At 41.7% G+C, this 13670-nt stretch overlaps 1 protein-coding gene across 10 annotated transcripts in view; it reads left to right on the top strand.

Moving 5' to 3' along the window:
- The window catches only part of MSRB3 (methionine sulfoxide reductase B3), a 161874-nt gene extending 148526 nt beyond the window's left edge, over window positions 1–13348 (top strand). For all 10 annotated transcript variants that reach the window (XM_043493854.1, XM_038387553.2, XM_038387555.2 and 7 more), the window contains one exon: window positions 10398–13348. In XM_043493854.1, coding sequence (XP_043349789.1) covers window positions 10398–10562 — 165 coding nt within the window. In that variant the 3' untranslated portion in view covers window positions 10563–13348. The remainder of the gene's footprint in view (window positions 1–10397) is intronic.
- Window positions 13349–13670: the final 322 nt, after the last annotated feature.

The following is a 13670-nucleotide window of genomic DNA, read 5'->3' as shown; positions in this document are numbered from 1 at the left end:
AATTTCAGTGAACTTCCGTGTGTGCAGGATGGGGCCCAACATGCCAGTGCCTGAATCAGTCCGAAGGGAAATATCTACTAATATAATTGGATAAATTGTATTATTCTTATCTAGGTAACATGCTGCAAGAAAGCCATTTAACACATTTTTGGTAGTATGCTGTACACATTTTAGGAATCTCAAAAGCTCTACTACGACCTCTGATTGCTAAAGAATTTTAACAACTTGCAGGAAAATTTACTGCATAAAAAGATATTGCTCAATATTAGAGGAACTCAGGCTGTGTCTTTTTTATTTCATAATAGACTGAGGAACCTTATGAGCTTCTAATCATCACTTTACTGATTTGTGGAACTAAATGATAACTATAAATAGGCTTGGAAGGATTTTATTTTTATCAGTAAATGTTGGTAAAAGTTGATTTCCTTATATACACCCAAAGCAATTGTCATAAATGTACAGGGAAGGGTAAACACCTTTAAAATCCCTCCTGGCCAGAGGAAAAACCCTTTCACCTGTAAAGGGTTAAGAAGCTAGGATAACCTCACTGGCACCTGATCAAAATGACCAATGAGGAGACAAGAGACTTTCAAAAGCTGGAGGGGGGGAGAAACAAAGGCTCTCTCTGTCTGTGTGATGCTTTTGCCAGGGACAGAACAGGAATGGAGTCTTAGAACTTAGTAAGTAATCTAACTAGATATGCGTTAGATTCTGTTTGTTTAAATGGCTACGAAAATAAGCAGTGCTGAATGGAATGGATATTCCTGTGTTTTGTGTCTTTTTCTAACTTAAGGTTTTGCCTAGAGCGATTCTCTAGTTTTTTAATCTAATTACCCTGTAAGGTATTTACCATCCTGATTTTACAGAGGTGATTCTTTTACTTTTTCTTCTATTAAAATTCTTCTTTTAGGAACCTGATTGCTTTTTCATTGTTCTTAAGATCCAAGGGTTTGGGTTCACCTATGCAAATTGATGAGGATTTTTATCAAGCCTTCCCCAGGAAAAGGGGGTATAGGGTTTGGGGAGGATTTTGGGGGGAAAGACGTTTCCAGGTGGGCTCTTTCCCGGTTGTATATCTGTTAGACGCTTGGTGGTGGCAGCAATAAAGTCCAAGGGGAAAAGGAAAATAGTTTGTACCTTGGGGAAGTTTTAACCTAAGCTGGTAAAAATAAGCTTAGGGGGTCTTTCATGCAGATCCCCACATCTGTACCCTAGAGTTCAGAGTGGGGAAGGAACCTTGACAGCAATGAAAACATATTTCCATCAATAATTGAAATTTACAGATAGCCAAAGTGGGGAAAGAAAAAAAAGTGTGCATGAGAACTTAAGAGTTTGATTTAAGGATATTTAGTTCACATATTTTGAAATGTGATGTTGACAATTTGTATTTTAAAGCCCATGTCTGGGGTACTGGATTGTGCCAAAGATGCCAGGATTCAAAATCTTTGCTTCCTGCCCTTGCTTGTTTTCGCTCAGCAATGAGCACCAACGCTGTCCATACGGCTTGGGGGAAGCCTGTGCTGCATCCGGTGAAGTATCTGCCTCTAACTTCCCTGCCCATACATGGGAGGGCCAAGCCCTCCATTGTAAGAAGCAGCTCATGGAGGTTGCCAGGGGGCCTCAGTCGGATCCTGGCTGGGACCCCACCCTGTATATTGGCCTGAACAATCCAAGAGTGTGCCTCCTACCTTGGAGCCTCAGTCCAGCTCTGCCAGTACCAGTGCTATAGAACCCATGCCGGAGCCTAGCCATGAGTCTCGGAAGCATGCACATAAGTATGGCAGTAAGTCTTCCTCTAGATCCAAGAAAGACACCACACCATCCATGAGTTCCGACCACAGAGGAACGCTGCCTTTGAAAGCCCACAAGAGTGACAAGAAGTTGCATCGCTCATCAAATCGGCTGGTCCTGGTTCCAGCACCACATACTCCTCCTGCATTGGCCCCGCTGGCATCTCATGATTCGTGGGTCCTGAGACAACTCCCCTTATCAGCCCCAGGTCCATCCATAGACTGCAGGCCATTGACTCTGGGGAGACTCGGAAGTCCTCCTTGGCCTCATGAACTGTTCCAAGTTTGCTCCAGAATGCCCTTCCTTCTGTCCTCGCTGTGGGAGACAATCATAACAGATGCATCACTCAATGGCTGGGGTGCCTATGGGGGAGATCATGTGACACAAGGCTCTTGGACCTCTCAGGAAGTCAGGATAAGGATATCCTATCACCATCCTGGAACTTCAGGCGGTACGCAAGGCATGCCATGCGTTTTTACCAGCTATCCATTCTCTTCATATTCTTGTCATGTTGGACAACACCACTACAGTTGATTACATAAACAAGCAAGGAGGCACAAAGTCCTCAATGCTGTGTGCACAAGCAGTATGCTTCTGGAAATGTTGCATTGCACATCGTATCCATTTGTTGGTAGCTTGCCTGTCAGGAACCTGGAATGTGATTGCCGATGCTCTCAGCAGGAACTTTGCAGCTGACCATAAATGGGAGTTGAACGACACAGTAATTGTGGATATTTTTGGTCACTGGGGAACTCTGATCAAGGACCTCTTCACATCTCATGCCAACGCCAAGTGCATTCAATACTGCTCAAGGGGAGGACTTGGTGCCCATTCATAGGGCAATGCCCTAGTCATCAACTGGTTGGACTGGATCAACTACTCCTTCCCTCCCCTGCTGTGCATCCTTCACAGATTCCAATGGGAGATGGTGATTGTCATCCTGATTGCTTCGTTTTGGCAATCACTAGTTCTGGTTTCCTCTTTTTCTCTGCATGTCGAAGCATCCTCCACTCCTGCTCCTGATGTTTCTGGAACGGCTCACACAACACAATGGCAGACTGACACCCCGATCCGCAGATGCTGACAGCTTGCTTTTTGGATGGATGCCTGCACTAGCATGGGAGTGTGTGTTGGCAGTAGAGAATGTCCTTTCCAGTTGCAGTAAGGACTTCACAAGATGATCCTACCAAGCCAAATGAATGCTTTTCGCTTCCTGGGCCCAAGAGCAAGGTCTTTCCCCCAAAGCTGTGGACATCCCAATGCCCTTAGACTATTTCCTCTATCTGAAAGCCTCAGGACTTGCTCTCAACTCCATCAGGGTGCATGCAGTGGCTATTAGTGCTTTCCACCTTCCTGTTGAGGAGCATTCTGTTTTTACCCCTCCTTTGACTGCCCAATTCTGGAAGAGCCTGGTAAATAAATACCTGCCCATTCAGCATATCACTCCACAATGGGACCTCAATCTAGTGCTTACATCATTTAATGAACACTCCTTCAAACCTCTTGCCTTCTGCTCCCTTTCTCTTCTTTCCATGAAGGTCACTTTCCTGGTTACTATTACCTCTGCAAGAAGGGTTGGCAAACTGAGGGCCATGATGGCAAACCTCCCTCTCACCTTGTTCCATAAGGACAAAGTTTCACTGCACCTGCATCCCAAATTTCTACCAAAAATGGTTTCTTGCTTCCACTTTTACCGACCCTACATTTGCCCACTTTCTTTCCCACACCTCAACTGAGGAATGCCAGCTTCACTCCCTCGATGTACGTAGGGCCCTGGCCTTTTATCTACAAAGAATGAAGCCATTCTGGAAGTCTCCCAGATTATTTGTTGTCATAGCAGAGAGAATTAAAGGGCAGGCCATTTCCACCCAGAGAATCTCATAGTGGGTCTGAGGGTGCATTATGCTCTATCAGTTATCGAGATGATCCCCACCAGGTGGGATATAGGCCCATTCCATGAGAGTGCAAGCATCAAATTCCGCCACACTCCAAAATGTGCCAACTTGTGGACATATGTAAGGCAGCCACATGGAGTTTGGTATATGCCTTTTCTTCTCATTATGCTCTAGTACATGATTCTGCAATGGACACCTTGTTTGTCACAGCGATTCTCTGCTCCATAGTTCCATCATCTTCCTTGCACCCTTCTCCTAGCTAGGTACAGCTTGCTACTCCCATTCAGTTGAATACAATAGGGACTATCACTCAAAGAAGAAGGGGAGGTTACTTACCTGTACCTGGAGGTTCTTCGAGATGTGTGATCCCTCCAATCCCACCCTCCTTCCCCTCTGTTGCTGATCTGGTAGATTCATGGTAGAGAAGGAACCAAAGACATGGTCAGTCTGCCCCATCCTTCATTGCCTCGGGAAAAACCAGGAGGCAGTGCAAGGGCGCATGCACAGACCGCTGGACATTTCTACTTTGAAAAGTTCCAGCTCCGGGCGCAGGCTGCTTGCTCATAACCCTCAGTGGAATATAGATAGGGTGCACACATAGATTCATAGATACTAAGGTCAGAAGGGACCATTCTGATCATCTAGTCCGACCTCCTGTACAGCGCAGGCCACAGAATCTCATCCACCCACTCCTATGAAAAAGCTCACCTATGTCTGAGCTATTGAAGTCCTTAAATCATGGTTTAAAGACTTCAAGGAGCAGAGAAGCCTCCCTCAAGTCAACCATGCCCCATGCTACAGAGGAAGGCGAAAAACCACCAGGGCCTCTCCGATCTGCCCTGGAGGAAAATTCCTTCCCGACCCCAAATATGGCAATCAGCTAAACCCTGAGCATATGGGCAAGATTCACCAGCCAGATACTACAGAAAATTCTTTCCTGGGTAACTCAGATCCCATCCATCTAATATCTCATCTCAGGGGATTAGTCCTATTTACCCTGAATATTTAAAGATCAATTACTTACCAAAATCCCAATATCCCATCATACCATCTCCTCCATAAACTTATCAAGTAGAATCTTAAAACCAGATAGATCTTTTGCCTCCACTGCTTCCCTTGGAAGGCTATTCCAAAACTTCACTCCTCTGATGGTTAAAAACCTTCGTCTGATTTCAAGTCTAAAGACACACATCTTGAAGAACCTCCAGTTATAAGTAAGTAACCTCCCCTTCCATGCATGCTGGGCAATGTGTGGAGGGAACAAGGACTAATTCTTCCCTGGCTGAGTTTAGGACAGTACTGCTCACTGAGGTACTAGAAATATTGAGAATACTTTGTGCCACAGTCTGTGCTTAGGACCCTGTTCAGCTGGTAACTGGTGCTATTTAACAATGATTTAACAGTTCCATAATATAATTGCAGATACCTCACATTTTTTCAGTTGAATATTAACATGTGCTTTGGAAGAAACGATTAAAATAAGGCTTGTCTACACAGCAGAGCAAAGCATGCTAGAGGGGTGTGATTTGAAAAGCACAATAACATGCTCTCCAACTGCCCTGTGTAGACCATGCTCTAAAGGTCTGAAAAAGGACTACATCAACGCGAAGCAGGTACTTGAAAAAGTGCTCCAGCTGGGTCTAAAGGGGCAGCTAGTGCATAACATGTTACAGCACTGTACAAATCACAACTCTCTAGGGAGCTTTGCTGGCGCCATGTAGACAAGTCCCTACCCATACATATTCATGGGTTCTAAATTAACTGAAACCACTCAGGAAAAAGACCTGGACTTTACTGTGGACAGCTCAGTGAAAAGATTTGATCAATGGATTTTGGTGGTTAGAAAAGCAACCAAGATGTTAGAGAGTAATAAGGTATAAAGAATAATACTTCAAATATTATAATGCCATTCTGTAAATCACAGGTATGGCCTCACATAGAGCACTGTTCATGTTGGGTCTTGCTGTCTTGAAAAGGATGTAGTACAAATAGAAAAAATCCAAGGAAAAGCAATTAAATTAAATTAGAGGCATGGAAAAATTTCCAGATGAGCATACGCTAAAAATTATTTTGGTTGTGTTTACCAGCCCCTAGTATCTGAATATCTTTGTTATCTGAAATCCATATCTGGCCATGTATCTAATGTTCATATCAAAATAGTAACTTCATTTTGAAGCATTCCTCTGAGATCTTCATCTTATCAGAGCTTTCTTGTATTTAGTATAAATAAGAAATAAATAAGAGGTGACATAGTGGAGATATATCAAATAATGAATAGTAAAGAGAGCAATGTCTACTTCTCTCATAATACAAACACAGGGCTTCAAATTGAAAGCAGGATCAAATAAAATACTTTCACATGATGCATAACTCACCTGTGTCCCTCCTAGAGATCTAATTGCCCTATTCTGGATCTGCAAAAAATCATGCTTTGTATCATCGTTCCATCTTTTCTGTTTCTCTTAGCAGAAAATGCGAAGGCAAGCCAGCATCATCTGAGCAGGCAGCTGTCAGTGAGCCACTAGCAAGGTCCCTGTGGGACCAGAATTTGGGTCCTTTATTCAGTGATTACTGACATTCATTGAAAATGCAGCCTGCTCAATGACACCTGGCAGGACGTGAGTACAGCCAAATGAAGCCTGTGGCCAACATATGGGTTGAAATATGACAGCTCCCTTCCAGAGAACCCAAAGTTTTTGGATTCATCTGAATGGAGCCCAAAGCAGCGTGTGGTCAGGGTGGAGGAGTCTGAAAACGTCCTTTACCTGGCTACAGAGAAACTAGGACTGGCAGATTTCACAGAATGGCATTAGCAATGCACACACCAATTTAAAACACACCAAAGCCTGAATTTACTAAATAGTGTAAGAAAATATGAGGCTAAACTCCACAGCAAAGTCCAACAGCAGCTTCCCATCAATGACTTCCCACCAGTAGAACCCACGTTCTTGGCCCAGCAGATGCAGCAGATCACACAGGATGATAGCCTGAGGGTGGGGAACAACTTGCAGCTTCTCTAAGACACAACTAACCCCCCACCATATAGTGTACCCATAACACAGCCATTTCCTCCCCTCCTGTGAATCCTAAGAATGTGAATCATGTATCCAGCAGCAAAAAAGACCACAATTTTACTGCAGTGCAATTCTTAGTAAACACTCCCCCCCAACGAACGCACACACACACACACACGCACATGCTCCCAACTGTATTAATCTCTTGCAGATGAAAAAAGTAAGTTGCTTTTTCTGTAAATGTCCCTCCATCTGTTTGCTTCTGTGTAAAAGCCAATATTTAAAATGGTCTTCAATTTAGAGATCAAACACTGGGGGGTGTTACCTTACTATAAAACAAAAGCATCCCTGGGATTATCTGAGAAACAATTTTTACGGGTTCTGTTAGAAATACTACATCCTGGAAATACACATAATGTCATACTTGTTACAGGTAAATGTTAATTGCAGGCACATTTAGGGAATAATATTAAATTAGTTGCACATTCTGTGTCCTTCCTTTTCCTTTCCTGTGCAGGGGGTCCTTCCCCTTAGGGTCTCTCTAGCTATTATGTTGTGCCTGTAAAAACCAATAAAATTCTTTAATCACAAAAAGATTGGTTGCACGTTGATATGCGTTGAATAAATCATTAGCAGCCGATTGCACAGTGCTTTTTTCAGCTCATGGCAACCAACGAGAACCAGGAGCCCAGAGAGACCCAACCATGCTGTCAGTTGGCTGTGGTCAGCTATGCTCCCAATCTGCCAAAGGCCAGAGTTTCACTTGGCATTCCATCATCTTGCCATGTTCTGCCCAATATATAAACCAGCATAGGATGATTTTCATGGGGAGGCTTTACCAACTTTAACAGTCACCGAAGAAAAATAGTCAGCACCCGTGATGGGTGAAATGTTGTATGTAGTGTACGGACAGTTCGTCTTTCATGCTCTCAAATAACATTCAAAACAATTCCTTTCTGGTGCAAACAATTGAATTTGAGTTATTTTCATTGCACATGAGTATTAGCGCATGTTTACGTGGAATCTATATGTAAATTTTAGTGAGAGACAATGTCACAAAATATAACCAATTTCTCAGTAATCGGATCCTGGTGTGACTGCTACCAGAGAAAAATATAATGAAACCACCTCTAATGGTGTTGAGGCTTTAGTTTTCTTTGCCAAGTTCTGCTGTGATAGGTTGACTTGATAGTCCGTAAATTTGTAAGTCAATGTTTCCTGAAATCTGCTCCTCTGTGTAATTTCTCTTTCTCTGTTCCTTTACATTGAAGAATGAGTGATCTATAAATAATCTTTTGGTAAATGTTAATTTGGAAAAGACTTTGCTATTGAGCCATGAGGTTTGAAAACTTTCTCAGTCAAGAAGATTAATTGCCATATTTTTGATTTGTACAAATACGTCGGGAAACTAAATTATTATGATTGATTATTTGTAGTATGTTAATGTCCAAAGGCCCCAATTGGAATAAGATCCTCATTATGCTAGACCACATGCTGTAAAAAAACAATAAGATGAGGACAATCCCTGCTTCAAAAAACTTACAAACTCCAAGGACAAAAGGGATCAGGGCTAGGAAAGAGGGATACAAGCAAGTGATCAGTCATGAATGACATCAGACTTGCTAGTTGTATTATTTTAAAACATCATCTTTGTTTATATTATGCTTTTATTTTTTCATTTAACCCTCATTACCTCCTTTGTTTTCCCCCTTCCTGAAAAAAATAATTGTAGGTAGTTCTACTGTCCCCAGCTTTACTAATGCTGTTAACCACTTCCTTAACCACCTCCCTAAAAGTCATTCCTGTGCCTTCCCAGCACTCATTTGCATAACAGCAGCTACTGAAAGCACTTCCTGATGATGCCACAGGGTGGAAGCAGTCTCATTGGCTAATGGTGTGTTTCCACTGAGCTACCACTGCCATTTCCGCTGCATTGCCAGGGCAGAAGGGCTTTATCATGGGCTGCCCTCGGGAAGCTGGTGTGGTTTTCAGTGATCACTCAATGCTTAAGGTGCTTGCAAGAGGTCTGCTTTTTTCTCTATGGCTGATTCCAACTGGCTGTGCATAACAACAAGAGTTTCACAGAGCCCTTCCCAAACTCTCTGTCTGGGAAGTTGAGCCCTCAATGGTGCCATTCCCAATACCACAGCTGGAGCCTGCCACTCACAGGGATCCCGCCCACACAGCTCTGGTTGCAGGATTGGAGTCTTCAACTTTAAACTCTTCCTGGGAAGGGAACTGTCTCTTTGTCCAGCACTAAGTTATGCACATGCGTAGGACCCCTGCTCCTATAGTCCTTGTGTTGATCAGAATTAGAGCAGGTGGGTAATTTTTCAATAAAACATTTTTGTCAAATATGTTTGAGATTTTGACTTTTTGTCCCAATTTGAGCTGACAGTTGCCCCCTCCCCTCCCTCCCAAAAATCTGGAAAATATTTAAGGGATGGATGGGAAAGCAGTTTCCTGCCCAGCTCTAGTCAGAATTTCAGTTTTCATTGGGGGTCGGGGGGAAGAGCTTTTTCTAGCCTTCACGATTGTGAAATACCTCTTGGAAGCATGAAGAGAGTATAACCTGCAGCAGTGATCTCTGCCTGCTCCTATAGGCGGCCTGAGTGCATTTAAGTGCTTTGGTGAATCGAGGACTATAACATGAGGAGGACACTGCAATAAAAGGGACCAAAGAGAGCAAAAAATTATCCCCAGTATGCTGAGCTGTTAGGAAATTAGCCAACATAAATAATTATGCACAGCCAGGAATACTCAATATTGCTAGTATGTGCTTTGGATACTGTGCTAGAAATGAATTAAGCGTAAAGAATAATTCTTTGCTTTAATTTCTGTTATCTGGATGTCCAGCTGGGTGACTGTCTGTCTGTCAGACTGCTAGCCCACGAGGGGATATATTCTGAACTGTGACACCGCTGTAACTCCAATGATTTCAACTCATGTTGGAATCAACCATTCACTTTAATGGGAGATGCACTGGGCCTAGCAAAGCAGCATGACTCCCTATTCAAGGTGAATGTTTGTACAGTGCAGGGGTTTATTTTTTATTCCTCCTGACATGCTGGAGAAATAAGAAAGAATCAGAGTGGCTAATTACAGCATGCTGTTGGTTTCAAGATGTTTGTTAACCTAATTCTCCCCACATCATGTGCCTCTACAGCAGTCTTAGTTCTTCAGTAATGGCTCAATGGATCAGTTTCTTCAAATGTTATGTTCTCTATTTAAAGGAAAGTGAATGTTACCTCTGTTATTGTCCGCAACATGGCTTTTTCCATGCTATCATACATATCTGAAATCCGCTCATCCAAAACAATATTTCTCTCTGTGATGACAGCACATATACTTTCACATTCCTTGCAAGTAACAAATTAAGCATCAATCCGATTTATAAATTATTCCTGGCTTCAATTATTTAGCCAAAAAATCTGAACATACCTGAAATGATATTATTTCTGAATGATTTCGGATATGTACAGTTCCACTATTCTGTGTTCCCTCATATGCACAGTACAGCCCACAGAGACATCGACTAGGGGTTAGGCTAATGAAAGGTACCTAAGAAATTCTTCAATCTAATTTCCTGTGTAAACATTGTCCCACTATAGACTAACCTTAAGATGTTAATAGTAATACCATTGCCGTGCCATGTAGTTGTATAGAAATACAATGATATTCTGTTGTTTTATTTCAGTGTGGTGCTCACCTGGGGCATATCTTTGATGATGGGCCTCGTCCAACTGGCAAAAGATATTGCATAAACTCTGCTTCATTATCTTTCGAGCCTGTAGATAAGAACAATGCTGGAGAAGGCAGCAGTAGCACCAGTCCTGCCCAAACGGACAAAACCGAGCTGTAGGACAAAGGGCGGTCTTCAGAAAACTCACAGCTTATGACGAATGTTTTTTTCTAACTTGCCTGCTATATTATATCATATTTTAAAATGTATAAAGGCATTCTGTACCATCAGGTTTTTTTCTTTGTTGAAATTGAGACCTTGCTTGCCAATGTATTTTACTATATAATAGGATCTAAATATTTGTTGAATGACTCTCCTGGTTTTGTTTTTGGAGTTTGCTTTGGGGAAGGTTTAAAACAAGAGACTGTAGCCCCATTAGTTATTATTTTCTTCTTCTTGCTTTGTTACTATAGATCTGAATATTTTTCCTTTTTTCGTGAAGAAAAGGGGATTGTGGTTATCTTCAGACAACAGAAAACTCCTGAGTGTAATAAAATTCTTGAGATCCCAGCACATCTGTGGTGGTTCTGATTTGTGAGGCATGTGGCCTTTGGTCATGTGTATTCAACCATCTCACTGTATCAACCACACCCTGCAAAAACTTGGACTTAGGCAATTCCCTTCCAACTAAAAGTGATGGATGAGATGTAAAGCCCTTCCTTTGGCTAAATTACTGCCAAAATACAAAGGGTGTAGTTGCAGGGACATATATATTGCATTATAATAAATTTTTTCCCCTTGTTGGATGTTGGAATGGGGTATTAAATCAAGCTCAAAACTATTGAGCTTCACTTGTTCAAGGTTCACTGAATAGCCTTTGCTTTTTGTGAGGCCCTGTCTTCTTCCGCTACAACAATTAGAGGTCTGGACTTGAATTAAAATATAAAGGGGATTATTTATTTGGGCAGGAGCCGGTAGAACTTGTAGAGAATTGAAGTGGATGTGGGTTGACGTAGGTGGGCTGTTTGCCTTACCCAAGGCAAGGAATCACTACAAGGTATCAGCAGACTCTGCGGAACCGTGGGACTGCATAATGAAAAGTGACGCCCTTCTGAAATACTCCATTTTTAATTTAAGCTGGCCTGGGACCATAAAGCCTCGAAGGGCCAGGTCTTTATAATAGGTAGCTATGGCGAGGGATGTTGGTGCGGAGGTGGATGTAACAAATGAGCACGAAAAAGGCTGGCAAAAAGCTAGACTATTCACTTGGTGAGAAAAGTTGCTGGTTTCCCCTGGCAAGAAATTGTCCACAACTGCTCTTAGAATTTAATTTAGTAGCATATGGATATAATTGCGAGTAATAAGGTTTTCTAAGCTTTAGTAAGACAATATTATCTAATATCATTTTGCCTTGAAATGCTCAGTGACCAACCAGATCAAGTACTCCCTTTGTGAGTATCCTGTTATGATTGACATTGGGTCCAATCGTATTCCCTCTGGGAACAAAATTTCCCTTGATTTTAATGGAAGCAGGATTGAGCCTATTATATCAATAAAACCGAACATACTACCTGAAATGTAGAGGATGGCTGCACTTCGAGCTGGGGGTGGCTCCCAGCTCCTTGAGACGTACACGCAGTAGCTCTGTTTGAGCTACCTTGCTAAAAAGAGAGCATAGCTGTGGCAGCACAATTGAAGGGAAGGGCTACCCAGCCCAAGTCTGCACTTAGCGCCTCGTCCGGGTGCATACTCAGGGCTTGTATTGCAATGGCTACACTCTATTTTTAGCATGCTAGTTCAATGCCAATGGTAATCACACCCCCAGCTTGAAGTGTAGACATAGTCGCTCTTTACTTTAAAAATAGTCTCTGTAAAAGCGTATAGAAAGGTGAGAATTGCCCCATTAGCACTACTACAAAAGTAGGGAGGCAGCATAAAATGCTTTAAAGTAAAATGAATACAAATCAAGGTGCTAAATATTTAGGGCTGGATTGTTCAATCTGAACATTAACGAGCCACTACTCAGGAGTAGTCCCACTGATGTCATGTAAACAATTACTCACTGAAGTAGGTAAAGGTTATACAGGCTAGTCCTTAATGTATAAAGGCAGTCAAGCTTTTCAGGGTTATTTTTTAACAATTTCTAAGAGAAGGGCTGTTCTTATTCCTTACCTTTGTTTGAAGAGAAGTAAGTTTTCTCCTACCACATTTTCTGACACAAACGTAAAAAATGCAACATTATAAAAATGTGGTGCATACATGTGGTTTAATTTCAGATTGCTCTTGGATTTGTTATCAAGTTTCAGTGTATTTCTGTCTTATGTTAGAGAAATATATTACTAAATCTTCAGTGAGCAATAATGTCAGCTGTCCTACAGTAGATTTATTTTTGCAGGATATGGAATGCAATGAACTGAATCAATATGGTGAGGTGTATGTGATCTGTGGGAGTTGCACCATTTAACATAGGAAATTCATTGTTCTCTCTCTGCACCACAGCACAGTGCAAGGTAAGTGCTGTTAGAAGATGCCAGCATTGGCTGGTATTAAAAAGTCCAAATTTAGGTCAGTCAGCCTGTGGTCATGACAAAAAGATCTTGGGAATTGAGCACATTGTCTAATGTAACAAGTGAGCATTTCTATCTGGTTAAACTTTGTACTGTCTGGAGGCTTATATATACTGAAAGCAAATGATGCTGAAATAGAAAGCTATCTTTTATAATATCCTCTCTATATTGCAACTTGGATGTTTGAACAGAATAACTTTTTAAATGTTACGTAAAAGGTACACATACATATAATAGATATCCAGTGATTGTTTCACCCTTCAGTACCTTTTAATACCTAAAACCTTTCCTCAGAACAGTTCATTACTTTTAAGAAATCATGTATACATTTTTCAATGAAAATTTCTTTTCATATATTTATCATATATGAATATGCAATAAAATTACTTTCTGAATACACACTGTTCTGTTTTCTTTCCTAAGTGTATCTGTTTTTGCCATGGGTTCATCTGCTTTCAACTTCAGCCAATCCTAAGGTGCTTCCTTTATCTGGGTCCCCTTATGACAGTGTGCATTTTGTGTATTTTTTTTATATATCCAACTTTTTATCACAAGCAGCTTTCTGTAGTAGGGGCCTAAGCAGTGTAGTGTACTCTGATTCCCTACATGCACCAGTCCCTGGGAAAGTATTTGAGAGATCCAGATATAATTGAGGGGAGAGAAACATTTACATAAGTGCTCAACCTTCACCTTAGCAAAAAACTTCAGCCACTTCTGTATG

This window comes from Dermochelys coriacea, chromosome 1, assembly GCF_009764565.3.
Source record: "Dermochelys coriacea isolate rDerCor1 chromosome 1, rDerCor1.pri.v4, whole genome shotgun sequence".
Classification (NCBI taxonomy): domain Eukaryota; kingdom Metazoa; phylum Chordata; order Testudines; family Dermochelyidae; genus Dermochelys; species Dermochelys coriacea.
Note: the sequence above shows the minus strand (reverse complement) of the source record. Positions and strands in the feature narration are given on the sequence as shown.